This window comes from Chaetura pelagica, unplaced genomic scaffold (genome assembly GCF_000747805.2).
Source record: "Chaetura pelagica isolate M959 unplaced genomic scaffold, ChaPel_1.0 scaffold17, whole genome shotgun sequence".
In the NCBI taxonomy this organism is placed as follows: domain Eukaryota; kingdom Metazoa; phylum Chordata; class Aves; order Apodiformes; family Apodidae; genus Chaetura; species Chaetura pelagica.
Genome location: NW_009970726.1, coordinates 12,277,156 through 12,292,063, shown reverse-complemented (window position 1 = coordinate 12,292,063; position 14,908 = coordinate 12,277,156). Strand labels below are relative to the sequence as shown.

General features: G+C 39.6%; 1 protein-coding gene across 1 annotated transcript in view; it reads left to right on the top strand.

Moving 5' to 3' along the window:
• The window catches only part of RBM33 (RNA binding motif protein 33), a 111,469-nt gene that overhangs the window by 76,743 nt on the left and 19,818 nt on the right, over positions 1-14,908 (top strand). Inside the window, exons 11-15 of the mRNA XM_010007056.1 lie at positions 229-388; positions 1,061-1,392; positions 2,551-2,802; positions 3,607-3,888; positions 10,336-10,983. Coding sequence (XP_010005358.1) covers positions 229-388; positions 1,061-1,392; positions 2,551-2,802; positions 3,607-3,888; positions 10,336-10,983 — 1,674 coding nt within the window. The remainder of the gene's footprint in view (positions 1-228; positions 389-1,060; positions 1,393-2,550; positions 2,803-3,606; positions 3,889-10,335; positions 10,984-14,908) is intronic.

Below are 14,908 nucleotides of genomic sequence, written 5' to 3'. Positions count from 1 at the left end.
CATTCCTGTGGTGCTATTTATTATTAAAACATTGTGAATTCATTTCAAGATACTGTACTGGGTTTAATATCTCTTCCATTGTGAAAGAATGACTTGGTAAAGACTGCCAATTTGTACAGATGATAGGGGATAACTCAAGCAATTGTATTTTTAAGAGAAAAAAGTTATAGCAAGCAATAATACATTCCTGGATCTTAGTCTTAATCTTAGTTCTGCCTTATTAAAAAGGGTCCACCAGACTTTCAGCAGCATGCACCTGGACCAGTACCTACCAACTTCTCCCAAGCTCCAAGGCTGCCAATCCAGGACCAGTGGAGGGGGCCGCCACCACCACCACCACCACTCCCTCCTCCACCTCCTCAGGAAAGAGATCCTTTCTTCATAGCAGGTAAGCATTTTCATTGCCAGTAATACACAAAATCCACTTTTTGTAAAGTGGCTATACAGTGTAAGTGTTGAAGTGATTGTTGCAATTAAAGTTCTTGCAAGTTGTTACATTCAGATAACTAGTACTCTCCATGCATGTCGGTTTCCACTAGTAACTCTTTAAATGGCCAGTAATGTGTGTGTACAATAAGAAATCTGTTAGCTGAAATGATAAAGCACAGCAAACAGATAGTAAGTGTATGTATATATGTATTTATAGATATATGTATGTACCATATATATGTAATACGTGTATTGATAATGTATGTTACAGACATTTTACCAAAATTGCGTTAAAACTTGCTGAATATCTGGCCAGCAAATGTGTTACGAGTTCTTATGTGGTTTAAACTACAAACGCTGAAATCCTTCATTGGTTTCATTGAAGTAGAATTTCTAAAAATTGTTACTAATTCCAGCAAACTGCAGGTTGTGCTGGCCTTTCAAGCATTGATTCCTTTTACACAAAAGTGGCGGAAGCAAGCGAAGCAGTCTTGAGGATAGATCTTAAAACATCCCATACGACTTTGCTTTCTAGGAATTTCAGGTTACTTTTCCAAATCAAAATATGTTTGGAAAGCCTGTTTGGTGTCCCAGGGAGGTTGTTGTTTCATCACTTATTTGATTCACACAGATCCAAGGTTTCCAAGTCATCACTTGTTCGAGCAGCGAAGCCCCCCACCACCGCCTCCTCCCCCACTTCTTAACAGTGCACATCCTGTCCCTACTCAAAACCCGATGCCGTTCACCCCTCCTGGGCCAGCGTTTAATCAGCAAGGACAACAGCCAGTGTTCCCCAGAGAGCGGCCGGTACGGCCGAACATGCAGCCTCAAGGTCCTGTGGGAATTCTCCACTTCAACCAGCCAGGTTCTGCAAACCCACGGCCATTCATCCCTCCAAGGCAGCAGTTCCTGCAGGCGCCAGGACAGCCCTTCCTTGCCGCACACGCGCAACCCAGCATGCAGGTAGGGGGCTGCAGCAGGAAGGGGCCCAGTGCTGCCATATAGGCTTATAGGGCTAACAGAACTAAAGTGGAATTATTTAAGATTACAGGTGTGAAACAGATTATTGCTGTGCCTGAAAAAATTGTCTCCTCACTTGCTAGCACTAACGTATTTCTGCTAGACTCATAGAATTGTTTTGGTTGGAAAAGACCTTTGCGAGTCCAACAGTTAACCCAGCACTGCTGAGTCCGTTGCTAAACCGTGTCCCTCAGCATCATACCTGCTAGTCTTTTAAATGCCTCCAGGGATGGTGACTCCACTGCTTCCATTGGTAGCCTGTTAATGCCTGACGGCCGTTTTGTGGAAGCATTTTTTCCTAATACCCAATATAAACCTCCCCTGGCACAACTTGAGGCCATCTCCTCTTGTTTTGTCACTTGTTATTTAGGAGGTGAGACCAACTCTCCCCTCACAACCTCCTTTAAGGTGGTTGTAGAGAGTGATAAGGTCTTCCCTCAGCCTCCTTTTCTCCAGGCTGAACAGTTCCACCACCCGCTTCTCCTAAGACTTGTGCTCTAGACCCTTCACCATTTTCCTTGCCCTTCTCTGGATATGCTCCGGGACCTTCAGCCCGGCCCTTGCCTCCTCCATGTGCTTTAGTTCCGAAGAGGCAGGGAAAGCCCCGGCCCTGCCGGCGGGGCGGGCGCGCCCTCTGCCGCTCAGCTGCGGAGCCTGGCCGGCTGCTGGGGCCTCCCGCAAGCCGGGGGCGGGGGGGCAGAATCACGGTTTAAAGTGAGTAATTGTTTTGGGGGTCTGCAGGGCCCTGCACGTTCGGTGAGATTTCTGTGGGATCTTTTCATAACGTCTGTGGGAAAATCCTGACATCTGGTGATGGCGGGGAAAAAAAACCAACCCACTGAAACTCAAAACAGTTTGAAGTAATTAGAAAAGGGTGAAGAGGGCAGGAACCCTTGCATTTGTTGTTTTCCACTGTAGCTGTTGACTTACACAGGTTTAAGTGTAGAACTACCTTGCACAGCTTCTGTTAGTCTGTTTTTTACTTGGGGGTCTAGTCCATAGCTGTTTACAGATGTTTTGAGGACTTGGGAGGCTGGAGCTATTTTTCAGGAGTTTATTACCTTGCAACTAAAACCAAATAATCTTTCTCTTCATGTGAAGGGTCCCTTGCATCCTCCATTACAGCCTCAGCCACAGCCTCAGCCTCAGCCACACCATCACCAGCCGCAGCCTCAGCAACACCATCACCAACAGCAGCAGCAGCAACACCATCATCATCTCCAAGGGCCACCACAGCCCTTGATGCCCATGAACCAGCCACAGTTCAGGCCTCATATGCCGGCCACACAGCAGCAGCCAAATAACAACAGGATGCAGTGTCAGCCACGACAGGGTCCAATGAAGCCAAGGCATGTAAGTACCACATACAGCAGTGCTGCCTTCTGTAGTTCTACGTGGTAACAAGTATGTAAGCACAGGTTTAAAAACTCACCAGTATGTGAGTCCCATTTATTCCACCCTGCTCTGTAGCCTTCTTTCACCATTTGTTTCTTTTCTGCCTTGTTCATTTTTTAACCTGCATCCAAAAATAGCACATGTATCTTTTCCTTTTTCTTTTCTCTTCCAGTTTTCAGTACTTTTCTTGGTCTGAGCCCAGTAAGAGATGCTGCAGTTGCCCAAGAATTTGCAGTAAAGTGGTTTTGGAGGTTAGGTTTGCTTAGTAACATTTTTAAACTGCTGGTAGCCTGTGGTTATGTGGGTGTCCAGTTCTCTGACACTGCCTCTCAATTTGAAGGCCTCTCTGTACCACTGCTAATAAGCTTTCTGGTTCGGGTGGTGCCACTCGTCTTGTGACTTTGCTTCAGTGCAGCATATTGTTGCTTGGTAGGCTGGAGTAGCATGGCAGTCTTGGAGCAGTGCTCAAGACAGTGTAACTGTGGTTCAAAATAATTACTTTGATTAGGAAAATAACCCACACAGCAAAGCACATTTCTGAGAAAGCTGATGTGACTGAGATTCACTTTTGTTTTAGTTAAAAAGAAAAGCATCGTTATAATATTCTCATTTCTGTGATTTTTCTTTTCACATTGAAAATACTGTGCCTCTTTGAAAAGCTTTTTATCCCAAACTTAACTAAATAATGAAAATGTGAATCAGGGAACTCTTTAGTCTGGCTTGCAGTGAAAGTCTGAAGTGTTTTCATTTTCTGCTTTTCAGAACACACCATCACAAAACATTGTCAAACGTCCGAATCAGCAGCTACAGTCAACTGCTCCAAGAAATAGTAACTTGCGTGAGTTGCCAATAGCACCATCACATGCTATGGAAATGAGCAACAACAGGCGAACCTCTACTCCAGCTGCTCAGGTCAAACCCATTACCAGCACCATGTCTGCCACCAAGCCTGCCCTTGGAAACTCACAGGGAAGGCCTGAGATGAAAACTAGGGCAGTCACACCTGTGGACCAGGCAAAATCAGAAGTAAAATCTGAACCAGAGGTAAGGTTTTTAAAAAACAAAACAACAAAAAACCCAACAAAAACAAACAAGCAAATCCCAAAAAAACCCCCAACACAACACAAAACTACAACCTACCAAACAGAAAACTCCCACCTTATAAAAACTTTTCTAGTCTGATTTTTGAAATGTAAGTATACCTAACTCACTAGTTTTGGTGCCACTAGAGGCCTCCCTTCTGATTTGCAGTTTTGTTGTTAATGGGATACCAAGACCAGTCTCAATTGATAAAATATTCTGGAAGGTCTGAAATACCCATCATGTCCATTTTTAGTATGTCCACTTTTGTCTTCCAGGATTATAATCAGTTTTAGTTTGGGTTTGTTTTTTTTTTTCCAAGTAATCGCTCTTTTCTAAGTCAGCAAAGCCTGTCTGTTCCATTTCCTTTGATGCTTTATGGCTCAAAAAAGGGACTATTTTAACAGAGCCACCTTCCTCACACTGTTTTCCTTTAGGCTGCCAAATATCCTCTTGAGTCTTAAGCACTCGTGCAGGAGGTTGCAGCTGCATCATTCATGAAGCTTCTTGCTTTTGAAGAAGCACGCATCTCTTTTGTGAAACCTTGTGACATGAGGGAAAATAGGAGAAGCTCTGAAGTTTTCCATTTTGGAGAAAATGATGCTGTTTGCTCTGACAGTACTCTGCATAATCAAAAACTTAGATGGCAGTGTTTTGGGCCATGCAGTGTTAACAGATGACTGTTTCCTTGCACAGACCCTCCTGGAAGCTAGAGAAGACTCTCCACAGAGCACTGTTAGTTTGAGAGTCACTAGAATTGCCCTAATTCTGAACAACAGGAGGTACCAGAGGAAAATGATGGCTAAATGCACCCTGTATAATTTCTGAGTGTCAGGTTATTCTGAGCAGAACTATAAATCTTTACAGTTTAGTTGACCATGAATCTTGTCTCAAGGACCAGGTTTTCTTCCAACAACTGCTGAAAGCTTTCATTGTGATAATACTGTCTTCCCTTTAAGCAGCTCATGATTAGCTTTTCATCTCATACTTGAATTAGGGATGGTCATAACTAATTTGCACAAATGAGGCACAAAAGAAACCCGTAGCTAGCAGTGTTTGACCTCCTGTGCACTTGCTTTGCAATGGTAATATTAAAAAAAGCCAACATAAATCCTTATTTCAGCTTTTAAATTAGATCTTTTTTTAAAAAATTACTTAAGTAATCCCCTTCCCCTCAATTCTGTCTCTTGGAATGATCTGAGTTACAGAAAACACAATGCCTCTTAGAGAAGCCTCTGTCTTTCAGGACATTAGTAAGGGAAGTTTTGAAGCAAATCAGCTATAGGCCTCCCCATCTAAAACATCTTAGAAGTTCTTTTACAGTTTAATCATATGAAAATTAAGACAGTAGTTAGATGAATGAATATTTTTCACTCCTCTTAATCAAAAGAAATTTAAAAAGACACAAAGAAACCAACCCAAAATAGTTATCTTGTTCTTTCTATTGTAAATTTTAAACGTCTCCTGACAAACACATACTTATAAGACTAATTTTACTCATGTTAATTCTTGGCTTTATAAGTGAACCTTTCTTTTTATATCTGTGTCAAAGCTATCCTTGAAAATTGTTTGATACATGTTACATGTACATTTTTTGCAAAACAGCGTAAGGAAAAAAGTTGCCTTGGAAAAAATGTCTCCTAGAGTTTCCTATTATTAATCATAAAAGTAAAGCCTTTGTAGAGACACTTGGCAAGTACTAGAAATGTGTGAATACGTGCGTGCGCAGAACCCTTTACCTTTCAAAGCAGACTTGAAATAGAGCCTTGTGCTGCAAACAGTGGTATAACAGCAGGTGTCCCTTGCCAGCTGTGCTGCTGTGGTAGTCTTGTTCAATGATGCTGCTTACTGGCACTTCTGCAAACAGCATTGCTGTACTAGGAATATTCATTTCCAAGCTTTTAATCATATCTTCACTGTTGTTGTACTGTAAGTTGTAACGTTTCTCTCCTCTGGCAGATTATAACCTTTTTTGGTCTTTTTGGTATGTTTTTCTTGTAATTAGCTAACTTCATCCTGTTCTTTTTTCCTTTCTGTGAAGATGAGAAGGAATCAAGCTCTGTCACCTTTCCTAGCTGTATTGCTCGTAACTGAATTGGGCAGGTTATTTTGCAAGTGTCTTCAACTGGAACATTATTAAGACTTTTCTTTGCGTTCTTCTTCCTGAAGAGTCAATGGCTGTATTTATGAATGCCCTACCATTCAGGAAGAACCAAAAAAACCCCCACAATATTGGCTATTAAAGGTTTTGCTCACTTTCAAAGTATATATTTTAAAGGTTTACAACCAGAGTGACTAGAAGATGAAAAACTACATTTCTGCTTTACTAATGGTGTGCTTGTGATCCTATAAAGCTGCAAAATACTGACTCTAAATGTCCGCCCATTTAGAAAAGCTGTTGCTCTCTGAGATTTCAACTTGCCTATCCTCAGTCTGAAAAATGATTTTGTCAATGAAATTGGAAAATATGCTCATGTTGTGGTCAGTTTAGGATAGGAAGAATTAAGGCAATATTAAGAATTCTTGTAGTTTAAGGGAGGAGGGAGAATGCCGAAAGGTGATGTGAATCTTTTTAAAAGAAATGGATAAGAGATAAGAACAGGAGAGAAATAGGTAATGCTGTATAGTCATAGGAGTACTAATATTTCTGCTTATATTGCAGTTAATGTCCCTGATGTACCAAAATAAAACCCTTGTGTTCCTTTCTCCCAAATCCAGTACATTCTGAAGTTGCACTACTGGGTTTTATGTTGCTGTCCTTTTCACAAAGGACTTGGAATGTGGAAAATAGCTTCTACATTGCTATTGGAGCAAATGTATCTAAATCCTCCTATTTTAGGAAATTAACTACCTGAAAAATCGTACATCTCTAAATTTCGGCTTTCTCCAGTATGAATAGGTTTGATTTCTAAGATGGTGCCTCCTGTCTTATGCTTAGAAGATTCTTCTCACCCAGTCCTTATCCAGTTGGAAGATTGCAAGAAGGCAGTGTGCTTTTCCAAGTAGATTGTAAACTTGTTCTTAATTCTCTTTGTTTGTCCAAGATGCACAGATCTGTGTTTTAGATGTGTTAGGATGACTCATACCTTCCTTAGGGTTCAGGAGCTGATCTCATCAGTAATTTGAAATGTGACGTGTATGTAGGTGCCTTTAAGGTGCACTGTAGTTTTGAACACAAGCAGCTAAATGATACAATTTGGATCTGGCATTACCTTTTATAACAGCTTGTCATGAGTTTTGGATAAATTTTTCTAGTTGCTTTTTCTTCTGATGTTATCACTGAAGAAAATGAAGGTAAACCTGCTCAGTAGATTTATGTAAATGCCACAGATGAAACAGTTTTGATTGCTCTGTCTTTGCATCCATTCCACTTAGGGACAGAAGTATGCCTGGTTCTGTGATTCAATTTTTGTTCTTGATAGCAATCCAGAACACTAGAGTATCTGGGACTTGGGACTCTGCATTTATTTTTATTAGCAAGTGGTAAAGGCTGCAGGCCTCTAAAAAAGATAGGGAGTTGGGTGTTTTTATTCACTATACTCAGTCAAGCTACTGTTAGAAGGACTTAAATTATAGTAGAAAACTTAAACCCTTGTTTTAGAGAATGTCTTTGCTGTTTTTTCCTCAATCAACAGTGCCATTCTGAGTTCTTATGGAGAATGATGTGGGACTGCTGCTTTTCTTAATGCATCTCTTCTGTTTGACTCAAAAAAGCAGCCTGTAACATTTTCTTTGGCACTTTCCATCAAAGCCTCTTTGGACCTTAAGGCAGGAGAAAACCTATAGACTTGGTCTTCCCTTCAAATTATGATGAAATACGTTGTGTTCAAGAACTGTTCAAAGACGGGTCAGAATTTCCACTTAACTCCATCCAGCCTAAACAACAAACAAACAAAAGCAACCACTACCACATATACCCCAAACCCAAGAGAAAAGCCTGTCAAAAAACAAGGGAACTGTTTTCCATCTCTGGCCCTGTAATATGTAACCTCCTGTAAAAGGAGGAGCTTTATACAACACACAGTATGTGTGTGCTGCACAGGGGTATTGGTCAGAGTCCCTAAGGATGTTCATTCCTTGTCTGCTGGCAAGACTCATTTAGGTGTGCCACAAAGTGCACATCTCTGTGCTGCTATATGTAGCCTTTGAGTTAGAGTTTTGTACTTACTAGATTGTGATCTACATCTCCTAAGGCCTTCAGAACTGGTTAGGTGATAATATGAGCAGACAGGTCCCTGATAATAAGGGACAGCTGATATAAGAGCTGATTTCATGCAGATTCTTTCTGGTGTTTGACACCCTCAATTGAACATAAAGAAAAAAATACATTACTATCTCCAAAAGTAAATTTGGCACTGACTGACATGCATCAAACCCATTCAGATAAAATGTAGAATATTCTGATCTAAAGCAAAGCAAGTGAATAATTTGTTTAGTGAAAGAGGTTTTTTGTTTGGGCAGTTTCAGTAATTGAGGTATTTACTGCCTCTGAAAGATAGTGAGGAGTTTATTCATTGCATCAGGATCCTTGTAATAGCACATCCTCCTCCTGTCTGGAGCTTGTCTGAATTTTGTCATCCTATACAAACTGTATTTAAGGGTCTTAAACTTTTACTGTATTTTGTAAGGGCCTTTACTTTCGGTGTGTTTTGTTTTCTTTTTGCTACAATCCAGCATCTCCAATTTAAATTTAAAATTAGTTTTCTACTACTGACCATTTTACTTTATAGAAGTAGGTTCCTGTTACCATCCATCAGTGAAGATCTGTAATCTAGTTGGTGTAGTGATTAGTCATTAATCACCACCATCGTAGTCTGAAGAGTATTGAGGAAGAACAGCCCTTTTGTGTATGATCCGTTCTCCTGAAAAGGACAGTGTTAGACCTTATCCCAGAACTATAGCCCATACTGAAAGATAATTTAAAATTGAGTTTCGTTGAAGTCTTACTTTAGCTACTGTGTAGGCTGGAATTCTAGTGGGAGACATGCACCTGTTTTTTAAGTCACTGCAGAAACAATCCCTATCAGTAGGCACTCGGAAGAAGCAGTTATATCTCAAGGAAAATAGTGTTCAGGATTTGTGCATCTCTGTTCTGTGAGTACAAATACTAGTAGACTTTCACAGCTGTGAACCAACTTCATGGTTGGATCTGTTCTGCTTTTTCCCTTGGACTGGGGAGGATTCTGGGATGTACTAGAGATAAAAGCACTTGAATTAAAGAAAATTCTGTTTCACACTTGAATCCTGTATATGCAGAAGACAGCCTTTGTGTTGACAAGAACTTGCACACATTTAGTGCTAGGTAAATATCTTCTTTGTGGATTGCCAGTATTTGAAAAACATTTTAGCATTCTTTTTGCTGGAATTTGCGAAAATGCAAAATCATGTTACTTCCTGTTTTTGTTAGAGGTGGTTAATATATCCTGAGTTGAATGTTAATGCTTTTTAACCATCTGTAATCAGTCTCTAAAACTCTCTTAAGTTAGTATTTCAAACAGTTGAAAATGAGGAATAATACAATTAAAAAGTAAGGTTTGTAATAGTGAAAAATACATGTGATCGCATCACAAAAGCAATTTGATTTATTTTCTAGGATGATGAGGATCTGTATTTCCTTGACTTTTGCCCATTTCATACAGCTTTTCATAAGAACCCATTGTGCCAAAGTTTAAGAACCTTTAGAAAGGTTATTTGATGGTCTGTAATACTTTCAGAAGGGCCTGGCTAGGGTTGGAATATTACAGACGTTCTCTATATAGCATTAATATTCCAACACTGCATTTGGCAACATTTTGATTCTGAAGAGAGTGCACGAGTTCAAGGTCAGAGAGATTGACTTGTGCTGTTCATTATAACCAATTATTGTGTGACAAATGAGTTTGAGATCAGGCTGAAAATTCTGTGAGAAAAATCAATAGTTCTAATCAGGGCCTTTCAGGTCATTTACCACCCTACCTTTTGTTCCTTTGTCAGAAAAGAGCAAGATAAAACCTGTGTGACAGTGGGTTCCCTCCATATTGTTACTTTCCATTTGAAACATATTTTGATATCTTGAATTGTATTAATAGTTTAATTGGTTTTAGAAACTTGTAAATGAATTCAAATTTGTAAAACTTCTTTTTTTTAGTATTCTGACAAGATTTCTCAACTGGTATTTATTATTTTTTTATTCCCTAGGAAGTAGTATATCTTAAGTCCTAAACCAGTTTTGAGCTGTTTGTAATGAATAGCCAATAAACCTTACCAGCAGATACACTCCACTAACAGCCTTAGTTTGGTGTCAGGGATAATTTAAAAACCTCCTCAGAGAGTTACAGCTTTACAGCATCTGAAACAACAATTAATTGTTGTTTTGACCAAACTGGGCATTTGTTGAGAATTTCATAAATTCATTTATATTTTCCTTTGTAGTATCCAGACGAAGATGAAGAAACTAGATTGTATCGTTTGAAGATAGAAGAGCAGAAGCGCCTAAGAGAAGAAATTCTGAAACAAAAGGAACTGAGACGGCAGCAGCAGGCTGGTGCCAGGAAGAGGGAATTGCTTGAAAGACTTGCTCAGCAGCAGCAACAGCAGCAGCAGCAACCTTCTACACAACAGTCCTACATGCAGCAGGAGGACGACGACTCAGAGTACCCCACCAATGGCAGCCCTTACATACCCCATTCTGGCTTCCAGCACAGGCAAAATGTGAAAAACAGACTTCTTGTTAAAAAGCAAGATACAGTACTTCCAAATATCCAACCCAAACCCACAGATTACCCGCAGGTGGGATCGAATATGCAGTATCAAGGACAGCAGATGAAGCCAGTGAAGCAGCTGAGGCAGACTAGAACAGTACCTCTGAGTCAGCCTCAGACCCCACAGAAAGTATTACCCACAAAACCTGCTGCAGCATCGCCTCCCACGCCACAGACTGCTCGAGTGGCTTCTGTACAAGCAAGGCCCCAGGAACTGAAACCTGGTGTGAAAAGGACTGTTATGCAGCGGACAAACAGTGGTAGTGGAGATGAGCCCCATGTCGGCAGCAAAGTCAGGGTGATTAAGTTGTCAGGAGGGGTAAGTTTCCAAGGCTCATCTCACGTGTATGTCTTATCGTGGTTTGTTTTTGTGTGTTTCGTTCTGTGTAATCCCAAAATAAAAAATGGGCCTAAGCTGATGAGGGAAGTAACAGGGTTATCAGACATAATAGTCTGGATTTTATATTTTCAGAACTGTAAGTTATTAGCAGTTATTCAGAAATTAATGTTTCCTGTAATGCTTCACTGCCAGGCAGTTATAACTGAAATGATACTGAAGTAATACTTTCTTTTAAGTTATAAATTGTAACTTGAGGCTGAAAAATTCCTCTGCTGAGCTCCTTCTGCTTAAGGTCGATAGGTCTGGTAATTGGTCAGAAAAAAGGATCTGGATGGCTATTTTTAAGGTTCAGCTCTGTTTGAGCTCTGCTTGAGTTGAAACCACCTAATTTAGTTGTGTGCAGATGCTGGTATTAATGTGGTTTCTGTACTCAAGGGAAGATTGTTTTTATTTTCTTGGGAAGCGTGTTGTGAAACTAATTTAAGAAGCATATTGAAGGGGGATGTTTTCTGTTAGAGGCTGGGTTTAAAATGTTACCATTTCACTTCTGCATCTAAATGAGATTCCCTTATCTTTTGATGAGGGGGTCTATTATCTGCAGAGTGTCTCTTGAGCACCACTGTTGTGGGGGACTCAGTGCTGGTCTTGATGGCAGTGTGCATATTTAAGATCTGGGGCCTTGCTTAGAGAGTATCTCCAAAAATTCTGTCTTAATGGAAAGACAAGTTAATTTGTTAAGGCTCTAAAGAAACAGAGATGAGGGGACATAGCAAGATGGTGTCATCAGGGTGGAATCTGCCCTCAGGTTTATGCTGAAGGAGGAAAGAAGGATGTGATGAGGTTTAATGCTCTGGTACATTGAAGGTGCTTTTTTGGAAGAATGCCTCTTAGTATTTTGAGCATTAATTAGGAAAACTTGCAGAACTGCTGTATTCTGTGATCAAGTGAACAGTGTTTTTTAACAGGTACTGAAGAAGGCCTTTGAGGCTGGGCTTTTACTCTGTAGAAATGGGACGAAGCCAAAGTCTTAACTACTTATTTATAAATGTTTTTTTACAGCTCATAAAAGCTTAAGTACACTGAAAACTGTGAACTGCGTAATGACTATGTGGTCTTTCAAAATATTAACGTAAAGGTCATTATTAAGAACAGAGCTGCTAACAACCTGATGTGGAGGATGTCTTAATTCCTCAGACATAACTACAAAAGAATGAAGTACAAGAAGTTGAAAGAAATATTTTATGTTGGGCTAAAAATATTTATATATGATACATCTGCAGGAATCCCAGTGGCCTGCAAGAGGTATGACAGGTTTGTTAATCATGAATTATTGAATAAAGCAATCATGCACAGCTTTTTGTTATGTGGTGAAACAAAACTGTGCCGGTCACCACTGTATGCAGCTCTTTGTAACAAATGGTTATCAGTGACCACAGTATCATTCACAATGAAATAGTTTTTATCCTAATTCTCAATTTCAGAAAACTTTGTTTCAGATAAGTCTAATGGTAAGCAAGAGCAATTAGTTTATTAAATGGAGGTGTAATCCTGCTTTGATTGTATACGAAAATGGATTTGCTCTGTCCTTCTTAACTTCCACTTACCAAGGTTTTAGCAAGGAAAAGTATCCTTTTTACATGTAGTCTTTGTTACGTTTTTCATGTTGCTATGGACATTTTGAATGTTCCATCCAACTGAGGAAGAGTAAAAACAAGCATTGGAATTAGCTGTTTAACACCAATCAAGATAGTTTGTTAATTTTTAGTCAGTGACAAGCTGGATCTATGACTTTGTTTCTTTGACCACACAAGGAAAAAAACAAACTTGAGCAGCAGGTGAGGGGCAGTCTTGTCTATTTTGACAGGATTTTAAAGAATTCAACTGGGATTCTGAGTACTGTGAAGATTACGTCTAGTTTGAACTTCTGGTGTTTGGTCCTGCCACATACTTTATTTATTTTCACAGCTTTTTGCCTAAACTAAATACAAAGCAAAAGCCACATCTCATTTTTCATAACCATTCTCCTTAACATGTAATTGTGCTTCCTCTAATTCCCTGCCTTTTGCCAAAGGAATAGCTGGTATCTCTTACCTCTATGTACTGACTTGATCCTGCCATTAAGCAGCTCCATTGTTTCTCTCAAGTCTAATCACTCATACTCTTTCTTTTCTTGAGCTCTTTTGTGCAAAGGTGTTTTGATTATACATGTATGAGTGAGGTGGCTTGCAATTAAACACAAAGCATGTTCATTTTCTAAGCTTTCTAGGTTCATGTTAGTGGAGGCTTGGAAAGATCCATCACTTTCAGCCTGTTAGCCATGGTACAGCATGACAGTAGAGCTGTCAGTTGAAGCTGATGGAGGCCAGACCCATACTAGCTGCATCAACAGCAAATTGACCTAAAACAGGAGCTGGTAGCAAGAACTGTTGTAGATTTCATAGAACAGAATGAAATGGTGTTGCATTGCCGATTTTGTTAAGATGTACTTGATGAGATCTGTGGTGTACAAATACTCTCAGAAGATAACTATTTATTCTCTTGAGAGCAGGATCTTTCCCAGTCTAAGGTTCAAACTATGTTTATTTGTATTGCTGGGCACTGCAGTACTACTGAGGATCTCTGACCTCCAGGTAAAAGCATCCATTCTTACTGGAGGTAAAATGGCCTTTCATCTGTTTCCACAATATTCTCTCTTAAGAGGATTTTGCTTTCAAAGTATTTTTATTAAATTGTAGTAATTACTAATTAAATTCCAAGACATGTTTTCCACTTAATCTGATGCATAAGATCCCTTAATTTATGGCTTGTTAGAGAAAAGGTTAGTAGAGAGTTATTCAGCATGTGATATACCTGAAGTACCATCATTAGGTACTGTCTGATACTTAAAAAAAAAATCCCTTCCCCCCAGTACTGATGTTCCCATCCATTTCTAATACTCCTATAATTTATGCAAGAATAGCAGTACAGTGAATAGTTTTCAATTTTAGTTACTTCCTCTAAGTGGTATGTTCCTGGGAAATAAAGCAGTGCTTAGTGTTTAGCAGATTCATTTTAATGTATGAGTTGTTTGGGTTTTTTTTTCTTTTTCATGGAGGCCCAGAGGTCCTTTGGAGGATCTAATTGTCTTTATGGTTTGTGTGACATGTCTTCAGAGGCATCCTTTCCAGATACAGTTCAGCATATTTGCTGAGTATTTATACTAGTATATTTTGCTAAGAAAGCATCCGAGATTTGTCTGGCTTGGTGAGAAGCCTGAAATCAATCCTACAGAAACACATAAGAATAAACTCAGTGAGGCTGTAGAATGTTGGTTGGGAAGAAACACCCTAACAGATCACTTAGGAGTGTGATCATAACATGGTAGAAAATAAGGGTGAAAGGGTCATAGAAATATTTTATTCAGTCTTGAAGCAGGGATGAATTCTGTAGCATTCCTGACAGATTTGACTGACCTTTTCCTAAGATCTCATTACTGGAGGTTTCTTTGACCGTCTATTCCAGTGTCTAACCTGTACGTTTAGAAGAATTGTATTAGTGAACAAACCACATTTTCTTGCTGCAGTTTTAAATCTGACTAATTGTATTATGCTTCAGGAGACATGGGTAAGTATTTGTGTAATATTCCTCTTCGTGGATGACTCTCTCCTTAATGATCTCCTTACTGTTTCTGAACACTCATATCCTTCACTCCCTCTTGGTAGGGCATGTTTTCTAACACCTTGGCTGTTTATGGTGGTCTTCTTTGGGCTATCTGGGATCAGTTTGTTGGTAAATAGTTCCAGTACCAACTGCAACTGAATTCCTTAGGTCACTGTATTAGAAGTGTCTTTAGTCCTGGAAGAACAGGTTTGTACCAGCTATAACCCTACATATCTTAATGATTATATGAAGTATGTGCTGAACA